Genomic DNA, 17,738 nt, shown 5'->3' with positions numbered 1-17,738 from the left:
GAAGTTTAGTGTTGCTTTGAGAAGCTTAGCATTTTTAAAGCCCTTATCTGAAACAGCCTTAAAAATGCATTCCCTTCTAGGATGTTCCTCCAGCAGTACAAAATGTTCTATGAAATTGCAGTAACGTAGAGTATGTTGTTGGTCATGTTTGCTGAGAAGTTTAGTGTTGCTTTGAGAAGCTTAGCATTTTTAAAGCCCTTATCTGAAACAGCCTTAAAAATGCATTCCCTTCTAGGATGTTCCTCCAGCAGTACAAAATGTTCTATGAAATTGCAGTAACGTAGAGTATGTTGATTCTAGGGTACTTCACTTAAGTGCCCTAGCTAACCCGTGTGCCGGTGGAGAAGGGTAGGAATACACGAGCTGTTCATCCAGTCGATACGGGGCGCAGATACTATGCTGGGCGCTGGCCCATATGCCCCGCAATTGCAAGTGTGTGAGGTGAGAGTTATTCATCCTTCCCCGTTTCACAGATAAGCAAACCGAGGAGACTCAGGGAGCTCTGTGAAATCGCCCAGGACCACACAGCTACAACAGTTAGTGTTGAAGCCCCCTTTTAAATAACTTTTGGGAATAAGTGAACGTTTCAAGTAAGTCAATAAAAAGGTAACAGGTCGATACGTAGAAAAGTCAGGATTCAAACCCAGGTTTGTTGGGCATCACAATCCTTGCTCTTTGCCCTGCACCAAGATGCTGCTTTTCACAATAGTGAGCATTCATGTGTCACTTTGTACTTGCTGAGACTCTGCACGTGTACCTTCCATTTGGTCGTCCACAGCCCTGGGAAGTGGGCAGGGCAGGTTTCTGTGTCGCAGGTGAGGAAACCAAGTCCCCTTGAGGCTAGTGTGCTCACCCCAGAGTCTGGTGGCCAGGAGAGGGCAGAGCTAGAAGCAAGGCCTGTGGTCCTTTCTGCTGCCCAGGTGGGTGATGGGTTGAGAGCAGGGGTGGGGCTGGCATCCTGCGATCCCTTCCTGTTATATTCAGCCCTCTGAGCCTGTGAAAATAAGCGAGTGAAGCTGATTTCAAAACTCCTTCATAATACGGTATCTCTCCTGCATGTGTCCGTATGGGATCATGCAACCAACATCTGCCAGAGGTTTGTTGTAGCTAAGCCTCAGGGGGTTCTCCCGGCATGTGCAAGGTAACTGTGTGACCTGGCACAGACTGAGACTCCAGGACCAAGCCCTGGGTTGACTGAGAACTCCAAAGCTTTTGCAACTGTTGCATTTGTTTGTTTTCATCCCTTTGCTTTCTGGTGCTGGTCTCCCTCGGGCTTCCTAACTGGAATTTCATCCCTGATGACCACCATGCCAGCTCCACGGTTGCATTTACAGGATCCCTTGCTACATGCATGATGTCATCTCCAAGAAGGAGGCTGAGCGTCAGGAGGCTGGGCTGTGTTTTTTATAGCGGAGCCTTTTGAGGGGCTGAGGGAGCATGAGAGGGCAGTGGGGTTGTCTTCCCACTGTTTATCACATCTGTCCATAGGTTTCAGGTTTGCGACAGCTCAGGAGCGGGTGCCTTCTCCCTCCCACCACCGGGGCGATTGGGGAGTGATTTAGGTGGCCTGTGGTTGTCCTAGTGCCCTGTTCTGCAAAGAGAAAGCTCAGGCTCGGCTCTGTGCAGGGGGCAGGAGGGGTGCAGGGAGAATACTCTTCCAGAACCTGGCACAGGTCCGTTCTTTTCTGGCACAGTGGTTTCATACCCCCGGCCCAGCGAGGTGCTCTGGAAGTTCTGCGTCTGTTCGACTCAAGTTTCCCTTTTCAAACATAATGTAATTATTTATATAAAAACTGTTAGGAAAAGCAGCATGGGCTCTTGAACGTATTCTAGGCCAAAATGGTAACCCACTGGGGGCCACCCGTACCTTACCCTGGGCCGGTGGGTGGTTCTGTGCAGGCCTCAGGCTGGTGGAGCATCTGCCTTGCCTCCTGTGGTCGAGGAACTGTGAGAACGCTCTTCCCTTTTGCTTTATACGAGGAACGGGATTCTCCACCCTGTGCAGCCAAGGCAAAATGCAGAAATGAGCTGGTGGCCGAGGCTGTAACTGGCCTTCATAACCCTGTCTTTGGATCACCGAGCCTCATTGTTGACTTTTTGGGTCAAGGATATAAATTTTAACTCATAAAGGAAGAGTATAGTAATAACAAATTACTTCCATTTTATATGTTGAGGTTCCATGAGCGATTTTATTGGGGGGTGGGAAAGGGTTCTGTTGCTAAGTGGAAAAAAATCAAATCAGAAAAACACTGATCTGATTGGGATTGACATATATACACTGGTATGTATAAAATAGATAACTAATAAGAACCTGCTGTATAAAAAACTAAAATAAAATTCAAAAAAAAAACACTGATCTAATGGATAGAGCACCATGCTTGGGATGAAAGATTTGAATTCTCCTCTGGCTTTGCCAGGGACTGGCTGTGTGATCTTGGGCTAATCACATCACTTCTCTGGGCCTCAGTCTCTTCATCTGTAAAATGGGGAGGCTGAACTCATAAGGTCTCTTTTATTTGAAAGTATGTGAATGTTTCTTCCTCCATTTCCCCCTTCCTTGACTTCCCCGTTGGCATCTTATCCTTTAGAGACCTGCCTGTGCTCATCCTTGACAGCAGAGCTCTTGCCTTTGTATTAGCTCTGACCCTTGAGTACTTAGGGTTACACTGTATGGGTCTGAAAAGCCTTGAGAGCCTGGTTGAGTTTAAAACTTCACTGGGGCATCCCGCTGCTTCAGCTTCACCTTGTGTTTAAACCAGTAAACATGCCCAGCAAAGAGATATACTTAAATGGCCTTGCCACTGCGTGGGCTGAATTCAAGCCTCTCTAGTTCTCAGTGGCGGTCTTGATGCTGCGCTAGTCCAGATCTGTTTTCAGCGCTGTCGGGTTGCATGATCCTGGCATGATGCCCATGTCGTACTCCATGTGGAGATGGTCTGCAAGAAGCCCTGCCTGATTGCGAAGCTTTTGTAGTACCTGCTCATGTACGAATAGAAGACACCCCAAAGAGCAGAAACTCAGCTTTCTGGGTCAGGAGAACGTTTTACCAAATGGACTTAAACATCCTTCGGGCCTTAAAGGGTTAAGGGTATAACCTTTTTCCCTGAAAGCAGTGTGTGTTTCAATAATAGAGTGAGCATTTGCAGCCCTCTCACACCTGGAATCGCCTTCCCTTAAACTCTGACTCTTGGGATGAGGTTGGAAGATAGCATCCAGGTGGCCCAAATTCCCAGGTGTGTGAATTCCCAGGTTTTATTCACAAAACCTGGGCTCTTTTAGTAACTCTTCTTGAGAGACGCTGGAAGGATCAGCACACAGCTTCTAGCTACTGTGGATTCTTGAAAATAACGCTTAGCTTAGAGGTGTTTTGTTCCGTGTTTAGTTGCTTACCTGGGCTGTATTGATCAGACCAAAATGAAAACTGATGTGAAACAAAGCCAGAAGAATGCAAGCTTTGGGCGGTGGAGGTGGAATTGACTACACCACAGAGATACCTGGCACCTTATCCATAGTGGAACTTATTTGGCTTCTTTTAGGCAAAGTACCTTTTATAATCACACAACCCAGGGGTCATTAAAAGAATGCATGCCTGCTAAGCCAGCAGCTCTAAACATGTAACTTTTTAAGGAAACCTCAACCTGGCTTGCTAGAAAGGGAACCTGGGCCCAGCATGGTTACTCTCACTCTATGGTACAGCTGAGGAAGGGGGCGTTCTGGTTGGTAAACCTGGCAATTTTGCAAGAATCTGAACACTTTAAAATATGCTTTATACTAAAGCTACATATTCTGAACTTCTAATTACCCCCTAGGGCTTTTGTGAGAAGTCAATGAAATTAAATGCATTACCTGCCTCGAAGAGGCCCTGACACACGGTAGGGGCGCAATGGTTGAATGAATAATGAAACACTGGTCGAATGAATAATCCCGCAGAGTTCATCTAATTAACATTCTTACCTAGTGGCTCAGGATACAGGTAGAGAAATGCTCCAGAAAAGGTAACAAATATTATTAAGCTTGCTTACTGGGGACTGCGGGTATTTTACAGTCTCTAAAACAGGAAGCAAATTCAACCAAATTCCATAGTTCACCAAACACAGACTCCTAATAGCAGTGGAATTTTCCCAGCCAGGCTCCCCTAGGATGTAAGAGAAATTTTCCACGTAGGGAAGACCTCGATGGCAGGGCCATCATGCTTCCCCCTCCCCACCCCGGGCCTGCCTCCACAGATCGGCTTCCAGATTCGCACTCGGGTGCAGGACCTGGGCCACGGCTGCATCTTCCTGGTGCAGAAGGCGGGGGCCCTCCAGGTGTGCCCCACGGACAGCTACACCAAAAGGGAGCTGATCGAGTGTGCCCGCGCGGTCACAGAGAAGGTAAGGAGCAGCCCTCAGGGCAGGCGGGACCCGCCGAGACCAGGGACAGACCAGGAAACTAAGCCAAAAACCAGCCAGCTGGGTCAGATCTGATCGTCTTCCCTCCCACCCAGGGTCTCCCCAGGGCCGGGGCACATCAGGCAGCTGGGGGTGATCTGTGGTCCTGAGAAACTGAGAACGTGAGAGGGACAGTCCCACAGAGGTCAGGGCCCTGGCGGTCAACTTGGAAGGCTCTCCTGTGGACAGACTGGCCAGGTGGTGTCCCAAGTCACAGCCAGTGCCAGGAGCCACTCCCTGCAACCCCTTTGCACACTTTTGCCGCCAGGCTCCCTTCTCAGAGAGGCTCCCAGGTGCTGGGGGTGAGTAAGAAGGACCCACAACTCCTCTTTATTTCCAGATGAGACAGTGCAGTGAGGAGGGTTAGCACCCTCGAAGTCACATGGCACCGTGGTGGGAGAGCAGGAACTGGCAGGAAGTTTTCTAACTCTGTCGGCAGCTGTCTGTAGAGAGAATCACATAGCGTGGTGCATCGGACTCTAGGGTCTCAGCTAAGCTACTTCACCCTGCCAAGCCTCAGCTTCCCCATCAGTAAAGGGAGGATGAAGAAATAGAATACCTGGCCTATGGGGTGTGTGGATTACATGCAGCTATACGGGTCAAAGAGCCTGGCACAGTGCCAGGTGCACTGTTCAACGTTTAGTAAATTCTAGGCGCTGTTCCCTGTCTCTGTCCTCCAACACTCCCTTCTCCCTGGAAGTTTTCCATGGTTCACAGCGCCCCGTTCTGAACATCCCTTCGTTCCCAGTAGTTTCTTGACTCTCCCGCAGTTTGCTGATGGTTTTGCTTGACTTATTTCTCAGAGTCATTTTTCAGGGCAGCTGCCGTGCAGGCCGTTTGAGGTGCCGGTGGCAGCATCCGTGCTTTGCTGGTGTTTCCCTCTCCTTCACTTGGGTCGCAGGACAGCTCTGCACCATTGAGAAGCTTGGCAGCAGGACTTGAGGGGTGGGAGGGGGACCGTCCCCTGGAAACTGCCTGGACAGAGGTTGCTCTGTACGAGGCCCCTCGCCACAGCCGGACATCAGTCTTACGCCGCCCACAGGACTGTCCAGGCCTCCCCAGGATGAGGAAATAAATCTCTCAGCTCGAGGAAGGCCCTCTCCCTCCTTTGAAAGCCCTTCCTTGTTGTTGAAGTTACTCGTGCCAAGTTCCCCCATAGGAAACCTTGGAACAGGAACACGAGGGAGGAAAGGAGGGGGTCCAAGCTGCGTGGTGCTAGTGAGCGTGGCCAAGCAGCCTGGTCTTCCTGAGCTGGCCTCCGTCTTACTGCCTCTCCAGCAGAGGATCCCTGACCCAGGACACCAGGAAGAGGGGTCAGAGGCAGGGGATCGGCTTGGGCAGAGCACCTAGCCTTTTGGGCAGTTTCCTGCTACATCCCTCTGCCCTGCTCATCTCCTGCCCTCCCATCTCCGCCTGCCGTCTTTCTTACCTGTCGAGGTGTGTCTGTGTGATTGTCTCCAGCCAGGAGGGCAGACCCAAAAGGGCAAGAGAGGGGGTGGGTGAGGAAGGAAGGAGGGGGCTTGTGTGGCAGGAACGCGGGGGGAGGCCTGGGAGATGGGATCCAGTTGTGAAGGGAGCTCAGCTCCTCTCCACAGCAGGGGGACAGCTGTCCCCACGGGTGTGGTGGGTCCAGCTTGCCTTGTAGGAAGGTGTCTTTAGGGACATGAGGGTGCACTTGGAGGGGTGACAGGTGCCAGCAGAGGGTTTCTGGCATGGAAGGCACTGGAGTGAACGCCTTAGCCAACCTGCTGGTGGCAGGTGATGGTGCAAGGGAGTGGTAGGTGGAGAGTTTACACGAGGGGGTCCTCTCTGGGGTCCACTATGAAGAACTCCTAGACAAGAGGCAGCCGAGGGAAGGAGTGACAAGTGTTAGCAGAGGGCTGTTCCACAGAAAACCTGATCAGGGAGGACAGAAACAGCCACACCTTTTACGGAAGCCCAACCCTTATCCCTCTCTGTGATTTCAGAAACATCAAGTAGAGTAGCATGTACCCTCTAGTAAACCCTTATTACCTGCCTAGTCATTTACATGTATTTTTCCACCACTTACTCCTCCCATCAACCGTGACCGGCAAGAAGTAATAGCCCCCTTTTCCAGATGAGGAAACGGACTCGGAGAGGTGAAACAGCCTGCCCAAGTCATGTAGCCGGCAAATGGCAGTGCTCTGATTCAGGCAGGCTGTTGACTCCAAACTGTGCTGCTAACCCCTGAGCCGCCTTGACTCCCGGAGAGAAAATTCACTGTTCTGTTTTGTTGTGCCTTTTTTTTTTCCAGTGTCATTGAAGTGTAATTCACATGTAGCACTGTTTAGGTTGCACAGCGTCATGCTTTCTCACGTATGTCATGAAATGATTGCAATAAGTTTAGTTCACATCCCTCATCTCATATCAATACAAAAAGTATACATGTCTATATATTTTTTCATTGTGATAAGAACTCTTAGGATTTTCACAGCTTTCATGAGGATCACAAAGCAGTGTTAACTATAGTGATCATGTGGTGCGTTGCATCCCTAGGACTTCCTTAAAACTGGAAGTTCGTGCCTTTTGACCACCTTCCTTCAATCTCACCACCACCCCACCCTACCCCACCCCCCTGCCATAACCACAAATCTGACCTCTTTTTCTATGAGTTTGATTGTTTTTTTGTTTTCTTTTCACTTTTATTCAATTTATTTAGACTAAAACGAAAACAGTTCACCCATTTCTCCTACCCCTCATCCCCCACCTCTGGCAAGCACCAGTCTGTTCTATCTATGAGCTTGGTGTTTGTTTTTGTTTTAAGATTCCACATAAGAGAGAGGCCATGCAGTATTTGTCTTTCTCTGACTTATTTCAGTTAGCATAATGCCTTTGATGTCCGTTCATGTTGTGGAAAATGGCAAGATTTCGTTCTTATTTATGGCTGAATAATATTCCATTGTGTATATGTACCAAATTTTCTTTATCCATTCATCCATCGATGGACACTTGGGTTTTCTCCTTGTCTTGGCTATTGTAAATAGTGCTACAGTGAACATGGGGACACATATATCTTTTTGAGTTAGTGTTTTCATTTTCTTTGAATCAATACCCAAAAGTAAAGTTGTGGGATCACGTGATAGTTCTATGTTTAATGTTTTGAGGAACCTCCATACTGTTTTTCATATAGGGCTGCACCAATTTTTATTCCCACCAAAGGTGTGTAAGGGTTCACTTTCCTCTACATCTTTGCCAACACTTGTTACTTCATCTTGATAATTAACATTCTGACAGATGTAAGGTGATATCTCATTGTGGTTTTGATTTGCATTTCCCTGACAACTATGTGGAGCATATTTGCATGTGCCTGTTGGCCGTCTGTGTATCTTTTTTGGAAAAATATCCATTGAGATATTCTTCCCATTTTTAAAATCAGATTTTTTTTTCTTTTTGCTATTGAGTTGTATGAGTTCTTATATGTTTACCAGATATATGATTTGCACATATCAATATTTTCTCCCATTCAGTAGATTGCCTTTTCATTTTGTTGGTGGTTTCCTTTCCTGTGCAGAAACTTTTTAGTTTGATATAGTCCCACTTGTTTATTTTTGCTTTTGTTTCTTGTGCTTTTGGTGTCAGATTCATTGCAAAGACCCAAGACCTATGTCAAAGAAGTGACCAGCTATATTTTCTTCTAGGGGTTTCAGGTCTTACATTCAGGTCTTATATTTCATCCATTTTGAGTTAATTTTTGTGTATAGTGTACAATAATGGTCCAGTTTGATTCTTTTGCATGTGGCTGTCCAGTTTTCTCAACACCATTTATTGAACAGACTGTTCTTTCCCCATTGTATATTCTTGGCTCCTTTGTCATAAATTAATTGATCAGATATGAATGGGTTTATTTCTGGACTGTCTATTCCACTGATCTACGTGTCTTTTTTAATGCCATTACCGTACTGTTTTAATTACCATTGCTTTGTGATATAGTTTGAAATCAGAAAGCATTATGCCTCCAGTTTTGTTCTTCTTTCTCAAAATTGCTTTGGCATCTTTTATGGTTCCATACAAATTTTAGCCTTGTTTGTTCATTTTCTGTGAAAAATGCCATGTTACTTTTTTTTTTTTTTTGGCTGCATTGGGTCTTCATTGCTGCGCACAGGCTTTCTTTAGTTGCAGTGGGCAGGGGCTACTCTTTGTTGCGGTGTGCAGGCTTCTTGTTGTGGTGGCTTCCCTTGTGGAGCACGGGCTCTAGACGTGCGGGCTTCAGTAGTCATGGCACGTGGACTCAGTAGTTGTGGCTCGTGGGCTCTAGAGCGCAGGCTCAATAGTTGTGACATTCGCCACCAGGGAAGCCCTGGCAGGCAGATTCTTAACCACTGCGCCACCAGGGAAGCCCCCATTTTAATTTTGATCAGAATTGCATTGAATTGCATACTGGTTTTGGTAGTGTTTTATACTACCAAACTACTATTTTAACAATATTCTTCTAATCCATGAGCACAGAATATCTTTTCATTTATTTGTGCCTTTTTCAGTTTCTTTCTTTGATGTCTTGTAGTTTTCAATATACAGGTCTTTCACCTCCTTGGTTAAATTTATTCCTAAGTATTCTGTTCTTTTTGATGCGATTGTAAATGGGATTGTTTTCTTAATTTCTCTTTCTGTTGTTTGTTGTTAGTGTATAGACACACAATAGATTTTTGTTTATTGATTTTGTATCCTGCAAGTTTGCTGAATTCATTTATTCTAAATTGTTTTTGTTTTTTTTATATAGAGTCATCAGGGTTTTCTACATATAATATCATGTCATCTGCAGGTTGTGACAGGTTTACTTCTTTCCAGTTTGGATGACTTTTATTTCTTGTCTAAAACTTTTAGCTTTTCACCTTTGAATATGATGTTAGCTATTGGCTTGTTGTATGTGGACTTCATTATACTGAGGTGTGTTCTCTCTATACCCACTCGGTTGAGAGTTTTTATCATAAACAGCTGTTGAATTTTGTCAAGTGCTTTTTCTGCATTTATTAAGATGACTGTATGATTTTTACCCTTCATTTTGTAAATGTGGTGTATCACATTGACTGATATGTGGATGTTGAACCATCCTTGCATCCCTGGAATAAGTCCCACTTGATCATGGTGTGTGATATTTCTACTGTATTGTTGAGTTCGGTTTGCTGATACTTTGTTGAGGATTTTTGCATCTGTGTTCATCAGGGATATTGTCCTGTAATTTTATTTTCTTGTTGTATCCTTGCCTGGTTTTGGTATCCGAGTAATTTGGGCCTCATAAAATGAGTTTGGAAGAGTTTCCTCCTCTTCTATTTTTTGAGCATTCTTTGCAGTGTTGCCTTTTTTTTGTAGTCTGAAAACCTATGGGTTATATTTTCTCCGTCTTCCACACCCCCTGACATTTCCTCTCTGCCTATAGGTGTCCTTGGTGCTATCAGCTCTCCAAGCTGGGAACAAGGGGACCCAGGCATGTATCACAGCTGCCACTGCTGTGTCTGGGATCATCGCCGACCTGGACACCACCATCATGTTTGCGACTGCAGGGACCCTGAACGCAGAGAACAACGAGACCTTTGCAGACCACAGGTATGGGAGTGAAGGCTGTCCTGTGGGCTCCTGGATGGGGAGAGGTTCATTATGGCCTGATGGACTTTGGAGATGCTGCCCAAGAGCCAGAAATGTGGTTATCCATTTTGATTTCAACAGGATGCTCAAGTGGGGGAAGTGACCCACGTAATCAAAATCAGTGCCTTTTCTCAACTGCAGACAGAGTGTGTTCCAGCTTTGCCTCTCACAGTCTAAATCCAGTCTGCTCCAGCAGGGGATAGGTTTTTGATCTTTTTGCTTCCTAAGCTAAAAAGCTGTGCCCCTGATTTTTTCACCATCCCTAGTTGGACTGGTAGTGGCCCAGGCAGGCATGTAGCTCTTACCTAAGTGAACAGTGAAGCTCCGAGCCGGCTGTCTCTCCCGGGCTCTTTAGACTCTTGAGACTCTGCTTCAGAGGCTGGTACCACGGTCTCCGTTTGCTGCTGGAGACCCCACATATCCTCGCCACATGTCCAGCACCTTTCTTCCTCTCTCTTCAGCCCCAGGACTGGGCAGGGGAGGAGAGTCCCAGTGCCCTGTCACTCCTTCCAGAACCCAGCCCCTTGGGCTGTGATGTCCAGGGCAAGGTCCCCTGACCCATGTGTCCTCACAGGTCTCTGTAACTATGAAGTATTTTCAGGGATAGTGGGAACCACAGGGAAGAAGCTACAGGGCAGGGGGAGGGGGCCCAACTGATGAGCCTGAATCTTTAATTGAAGCTTTACCGTTAATCGACTCTGTGAATTCTGGGCTGACTTTCCTCTCCTCTCTCCTAATTCTCTTACATGGAAGATGAGAGCCTCCTATTAAGGGAGGAGAAACGCATCACCTCTCTTCTTCAACGCCCTTTAACAAAAGCCCCTAGAGGGGTTTCTTTTCCTCCTAACTACCAGTGACCAAGCTCTGCCCTTTGTCTCTCCTCCTCCCCACGCTCTCCCGCCTTTCTCAGGGAGAATATTCTGAAGACCGCCAAGGCCTTGGTGGAAGACACGAAATTGCTGGTTTCGGGGGCTGCATCCACTCCAGACAAGCTGGCCCAGGCAGCCCAGTCCTCGGCAGCCACCATCACCCAGCTCGCCGAGGTGGTCAAGCTGGGGGCCGCCAGCCTGGGCTCTGACGACCCCGAGACCCAGGTAGGTACGGGTGGGCCTCGTGGTCCCACAGACACTGTGCGCCAGGCCTCAGAAGAAAGCAAAGGCAAAATAGGAACTTTGGGTGTGGACAACATGTGCATGGGTGCGTCTGTGGTTTGGGGACTGGTAGGAAGCAGTTATCTAGGCAGGATAGTGGCATGGACTGTGGTGTGGCCGTGGCTATGGAGGTAAGCCAGAAGATTTGAGAGGAGTCTGTAAAGAAGACTCAGCCGGGTTTGGTAAACGATTGGACGCAGTGAGCGTTTGGAGATGAGGGAGAGGGGGGAGGCCGGGAGGACTGCGCGTTTCAGGCTAGATCAGTGAATGGATGGTGGCTTCATGTACCCAGCTGGGGCTCCCTGGAGGGAGGGCTGCCCCAGGCTGAGATGCAGGTGAGTTCGGTTTGCAGCGTGTTGCGTTGGAAGTTCCAGAGAGACACTCAGGTAGAACAAGTGTGTAGGCTTGAGCCTGCTCAGTTTGGGGGATGTGGATGTAGGGGTTATTGGCCGATAGACAGTGACTGCATCCACTTTCTGTGGAAGGAAGAGGAGAAGGGATCAAGACAGAGCTGAGGAATCCACTCTTTAGGACCATCTTCAGGAGAAAGAGATACCTAAGGAGACTGAGAAGCCGCAGCCGCTGGTAGGAGGAAAGCCAGGGGCCTGATGTGAAGAGGAAGGAGTGCTGCAACCCACCAGAGATGCAGCCAAGGCAGCAAGAAAGACAAAGGTCTGAGAGCCAAGCCCAGGGCCTTGGAAGGCAGTGGCCACCCAGCCAGGGCTGTGAGTGAGCAGTGGCCAGATGCGGGTGAAGGAAGGAAGCCAGGGTGTATAGACGCCCACTTGAAAAGTTTGGCTCTGAAGGGGAGGAGAGAGAGAGGAGCTGAGGGCCAGGGAAGGACTCCACGCTCTGTGACTCTCTGCTTTGGATTTAGTCACTTCGCTGCTATTACCTACCTGGTCCTTGGTTCCCCAGCCTAGACCATCAGCTCCTCAAGGACAGGAATCATGGTTTATTGATCTTTGAAACCTACACACCAAGCACTGCTCTCACACATCGTAGATACCCAACAGAGCAGTTCAGCTCTTGCTGAACTAACAGCCAACCGTGGCCGTCATTGATGGATTCTCCCCACTCCCGAGTGCAAAACTTAAAAATCCCTCTGCTATTTCAACCGCAGTGTGGTAAACACTTCAGTTTTCACTGCTTAAACCATACTCAGTAAACGAGCCTATTCGGCCCATTTGGACAACACTGGAGAGAGAACCTCCTACCATCCAGCGCCAGGGTTGACGACAGCTACTTTCCGGTGAGCACAGGGCCACCAGCTTTGCTCCCACACGGCTGTGACCCTTCCCTTCCTGATGTCCTCCGCTGGAGTGGAGCTCCGTAAAGGAAACATCCCGTCTGTTGGCTTTTTACTCCTTCTGCTGGCTTTCTCTTTGATAACATCAGAGCTCAGATTGGCTGCCTCCGGAATGCGAAACACTCACAGAAGTCTGCCTGGGTATTGTTCTTACCCCCACAGAGGAAGGAAAAGCTAGAAAACGCCTCAGTGGGGATGGAACCCACACTTTCCCCTAGTCCGGCTCGACTTGGAATGAATCAGCTGGGAGGATTTAAATCTTTGGATACAGAGAAACGTATCGAATTGCTTAGAGGTTCGAACTCCCAAATGGTCCAGATGTCCTAGGGCCCAACTTCTTTTGAGACCGCCCGTGGGACATGTCCCCTCAGAAAAGTGTGCCCACTCGCTGGTCGCTGTGCAGTGACCCGGGATGGGACAGTGTACGCCAGGTGTCGGCAGCACACCTGCCCGCTGTGCCTCCCCGTGGTGGTCCCCGTTGTTAGCCCCGCCTCACGAGCCCCGTCACAGCCCGACCTGCCCTGTGGTTTCAGAGATTGGCAGAGATCCAGTGCACCCTGTGGGTGAGAAGCCACGGGATGGAGACAGGGAGGGTTGGGAGGCTGGGCAGTCATAGCGTGGCTGTGCTTGCAGGTTCTGGGACGCTAGAGTTTCTAAGACGTTTTCACGTCCATTATTCAGTTGATCCTGCCAGCAGTGCAGTAAATGGATAGGGCTGGCACTGCTCACCCCATTTGTAGATGAAGAGCCAGGGCCATAGAGCGTAATACAGTGTGGAGGTGAAGACCGTGGCCCTTGTGATCACACTGACCAGAGTCTGAATCCCAACCTTGCCATTCCCAGCCTCTGCCAGTGTGGACACGAGCAACGTAGTTCCCACTCAAAATGGCAGTGATGAGGGTTAAATAAGATAATGTGGGGCTTCCCTGGTGGCGCAGTGGTTGAGAGTCCGCCTGCCGATGCAGGGGACACGGGTTCGTGCCCCGGTCCGGGAAGATCCCACATGCCGTGGAGCGGCTGGGCCCGTGAGCCATGGCCGCTGAGCCTGCGCGTCCGGAGCCTGTGCTCCGCAACGGGAGAGGCCACAACCGTGAGAGGCCCGCGTACCGCAAAAAAAAAAAAAAAAGATAATGTGCATTGTGCTTGGCTCGGCACCTGGAACATTGCCCTCAACGAAGGGAAGTTGTTGTTTTAGAAGTAGGAGTTGTTGTTGTAGCTGCTGGACCCAGAAAACTTAAATGTAATACCCAATATCATGTAATTCCTAACTATGCCTGGTACTTGAGATTCCAAGTCTAACACACAGAAGAAGTGGCCTGTGGTCTCTGTTCAGTTAGAAGAGTGAAGATACTGTGTTCCATCCAGTGTTACATGGGTACACATCTGTATGTTCACCCATTCCGTGAGTACTTGCTGAGTGCCCACTACACTCTAGGTCCTGTCCTGAGTGCAGAACACAACAGACAGAAGACCAGGCCAGCCCTCCTACAGCTTCCATCCAAGTCGAGGAAGAAGACAGATGGTGTATAAGTGAATAAATAATAAAGTAATTCCACATACTGCTAAGTGCTATAAATAAAACAGGGCAAGCTGAGGGAGTTTCAGTGGGGGTGGGCTTATAGCTAGAGTGGTCAGGAAGGGTCTCTGAGGACATGACATTTGAGCTGAGACCTGAAGGGTGAAAAAAGCCGGGTTCCAGGCAGAGAGGGGAACAAGAGCAGAGGCCCTGAGGTTGGAACGAGGGAGGATTTCCAACAGGGAAGAAAGACAGACCCACATGCCTATAACATGCTGAGTGAGTCAGGATCCCAGGAACCAAGTCTGGGGACGCAGGTGGGCTGCCACGGAGGCCTTGCAGGCCAGGGCAGGAGGCTTGCATTTTGTTCTCAGTGGTTTTGGGGACCAGTTCTGGGCACAGGTGCGTGGCATGGCGTCTCGGGGTGTCTGCTCAGCTGCCCTCATCCTTTCATAGGCAGCTGGTCAGCAGAGCCGCCAGCTAGGCGGTGTTTCTGAATATGCTAAATCTAGCGGGGTCCTGCTTTCTGGCTCGGCATCTGACTTCCTTAGGGAGCTTCTTCAAGTCTGCAATCTGGTTTTCCACCCAGCCTCGCATCAGGGTCTCCAAGGGTGGCTCCTGGGGATTCTCCTGTGCTGCAGGCTTGGGAGCTGCTGATGGAGAGCCCTGCTCTTGGACTGTGCTCTTGGGGCAGCCTGCTCACCTGGGCCCATGCTGTCTTTCAGGTGGTGTTGATCAATGCCATCAAAGACGTGGCTAAGGCCCTCTCAGATCTCATTGGTGCTACCAAGGGAGCTGCCAGCAAGCCCGCCGATGACCCCTCCATGTACCAGCTCAAGGGGGCTGCCAAGGTAGAGTGGAGCCCCAATTAGGGGCAAGCGTGCCAGGGGTGCTGTAGTGAGAGATGCACGCTCGAGATTATTGGAGGATGTGCATCTGAGCTCCTTTCTCACATAGAGGTGCTGGTTCTCGTGGCATTAGATCCGGAACTAAAAGGAGGGATGGGACCTCAGCGCACTCCCTGTTTTCTCTTGACATCTCTTCCCATGCAGGTGATGGTGACCAATGTCACCTCCCTCCTCAAGACCGTGAAGGCGGTGGAGGACGAGGCCACCCGGGGCACACGGGCGCTTGAGGCCACCATCGAGTACATGAAGCAGGAGCTCACGGTAAGGAGCCACTGGTCACCTCCCTCAGGCTCCGCATTCAGCAGCTGACCCCAGTGCAGCTTCTCTGAGACTTATAGCATAAAGAGGTTTTACCCGGAACACCTGAGCTAGGGAAGCCCACTTGCCTGCCTGCTGGTACGTTTGTATCTTGGAGACCCCACGTGAAACTGACTTCTGAGTTTGGCTAGGATCAATTTGTAATTGTAATTAAATGAATTAATGTATGGCTTGGGACCATTCAGGTTTAATCCCACTAAAATTGCAGCGTGAAACGAAAGTGCTACAGAAGAGTCCTGGTAAAGGGAAAATTCAGTGTAGCCGCTTGCCCTCGCCTTGAGCTTAAACGGTGTGTACACTGTGCAGCCACGTGGCCCCTGCCGATTCCCGTTGCCACTGGCAACAGCTCACGCTGCTGCACACGTACGGATTTGGGAGTCTGAGGCTGGCTATTAGGAAAACCTGGATGCCTTTACCTGGGACACTTCCCTTTAACGTCAGGCTTCCTTCTGTGTGAGGTGTCTGATCTCAGAGATGCTGACCCCATGTTCGCTCTTACCTTGTTCCACCGTCGTAGAGCGAGGGTGTCCTGGTGATATACTGTGATTGTCTCCTGTTCTTTTGATCCTGAGACAATGGTGGATTGAATCATCCTTATCCCTAGAAATAGAAATATGCTGAAAATGAGCAGTTTCAAACTGAGATTTCTTTTTAATGGGAGGTCTGATTCAGCTTCTCTTTTGGAAGGAGGCGTCTTTAGAGGGTCACCTGTGAGGGCCACAAGCCACTGAAGGGCAGCAGTAGAGACAAGCAATTCTGTTGGGTTTTGCTGGTAGAGGCGCGGGTTCTCTTGTCCTGTTTTTAATGAATCCGACCTTGGTGTTGTGCTTAGTTCTCACATGGAGAAGAAACTAAAAAATACAGGCCTTAAGGCTGCTGCCTGGTGCTAACCTGCTTGCATGGGCTGGGGGCTTCTTACCAAAAGTCTGGACACACATTCTGACAGGTGTGGGTGGGCCTAATGGTGGCAACGGAAGCAATTTGAAATTTGGAGCTCTCTTGGGAAATTACAGACACATGGTCGACCTAAGTATACCGATGTGGTTTAGAATTGACCCAGACTGTGCATTTTCGTGGACACAGGAGGTTTCCAAAGGAGCATGTGTCCCAAGACCCACGTTAGTGTGGAGAGCTCTGTCCACGTTCATTCTACTGCGGCATTCAGGGGTGGTCCTGGGCGGCCTGATGGTAGCTGTTCATTTTTAGGGGAGTAGTGATGTTTAACAGTGGTTGGCACATGGCAGGGATGCTGGCTGGGTCCTCCTTTCTGCTTCCAGGAAGACTTCCCTGCTGAAACGTGGCTGCCTAGGGCAGAAGACAGAGCAGCCCCACCTGGTTCGGGATTCCTCATGTACAGGGACAGCCAGGGCACCCATCACTCATGGTAGAACCATGGCAGATGGGCTGGAAGCAGAAACGGCTGGCTTGGCTGGCAGGTGGAACTTTAAAGTGGGATATTCACTTACCATGGCTAATTTATTTCAGCTTCTCTAAAGGTGTGTGTGTGTGTGTGTGTGTGTGGGTGGGTGGGTGGGTGGGGGGGTGTGGTTAAATAATTCACAGTGTCAACGTGGCACACTCGACCTGAACGCCTCCATACAATTAGGCAGTTATATTGGTAAGAAAGGCTAAGAAGAGAAGAAACTGAACGCTTCATTTCCCCCAGCCCCACACCCTTTTAAAGAGAGAGAACTGAGTCCAGAGCAATGCATCCAGGTCAGTCGTGCCCTGGAACCAGCATCTGGGCTGCGGAGTTTCTGGGAACTACCGAAGCAGGAGTAGGAATGGGCCAGGAGAACTGGGAAGCCGCACAGTGCCTCCCGTACCCCACCCCGGTGGAGCGGGGTAACGAATACACGTTGAGTGTCAGTTTCCGAAGGCAAACAAGTCAATGCCGTGGATCGTTCTCCCTCCCCACGTTGTCCCCATGAATGCCGAGTGCAGGTGTGTGAGGCTTATGCGCGCCGGAATCTTGAAAGCAAGAATGATATTACTGTATTCACTTTTCTAATTTCCTGCCACTTGACGGTTTCTTCCCGTGGCTGGCTTGGTTTTCAGACACTGAGCCGCAGCCGGTAGGGGAGGCATATTTCTGTCCTTCCCTTTTTGATTTTTTCAGCACTTCGATTTCTAACTTCCAGGTATTCCAGTCCAAAGAGGTACCTGAAAAGACATCATCACCTGAAGAATCCATCAGGATGACCAAAGGCATCACCATGGCAACAGCCAAAGCCGTGGCAGCTGGGAACTCGTGTCGACAGGAGGACGTGATTGCCACCGCCAACCTGAGCCGGAAGGCCGTGTCAGATATGTTGACGGCTTGCAAGGTAAAGGCCTTGGCGTTGTTTGGGGTGGGTAGGGTAGTGTTCGGTCACGGTTGAGCTGTTGGGTTCAGTTTGGAGAGGGGGAGGGACTGGCCACGTGTAGAAGGGAGCCGCTCGGTACCTTAACCTGTGTGTGTAATAGGCTATGCGGGAAGGCAGGTGTGCCCATCAGCCCCCGGGA

At 49.4% G+C, this 17,738-nt stretch overlaps 1 protein-coding gene across 1 annotated transcript in view; it reads left to right on the top strand.

Moving 5' to 3' along the window:
- TLN2 (talin 2) overlaps nt 1-17,738 on the top strand; it is a 447,872-nt gene that overhangs the window by 390,463 nt on the left and 39,671 nt on the right. The window contains exons 46-51 of the mRNA XM_024735251.1: nt 4,227-4,373; nt 9,826-9,992; nt 10,942-11,125; nt 14,733-14,858; nt 15,060-15,176; nt 17,375-17,560. Of these exons, the coding sequence (XP_024591019.1) occupies nt 4,227-4,373; nt 9,826-9,992; nt 10,942-11,125; nt 14,733-14,858; nt 15,060-15,176; nt 17,375-17,560 (927 nt within the window). The remainder of the gene's footprint in view (nt 1-4,226; nt 4,374-9,825; nt 9,993-10,941; nt 11,126-14,732; nt 14,859-15,059; nt 15,177-17,374; nt 17,561-17,738) is intronic.

Source organism: Neophocaena asiaeorientalis, unplaced genomic scaffold (genome assembly GCF_003031525.2).
Source record: "Neophocaena asiaeorientalis asiaeorientalis breed wild unplaced genomic scaffold, Neophocaena_asiaeorientalis_V1.1 scaffold264, whole genome shotgun sequence".
In the NCBI taxonomy this organism is placed as follows: domain Eukaryota; kingdom Metazoa; phylum Chordata; class Mammalia; order Artiodactyla; family Phocoenidae; genus Neophocaena; species Neophocaena asiaeorientalis.
The sequence above is the reverse complement of the archived record's forward strand: the minus strand, read 5'-3'. Positions and strand labels throughout refer to the sequence as shown.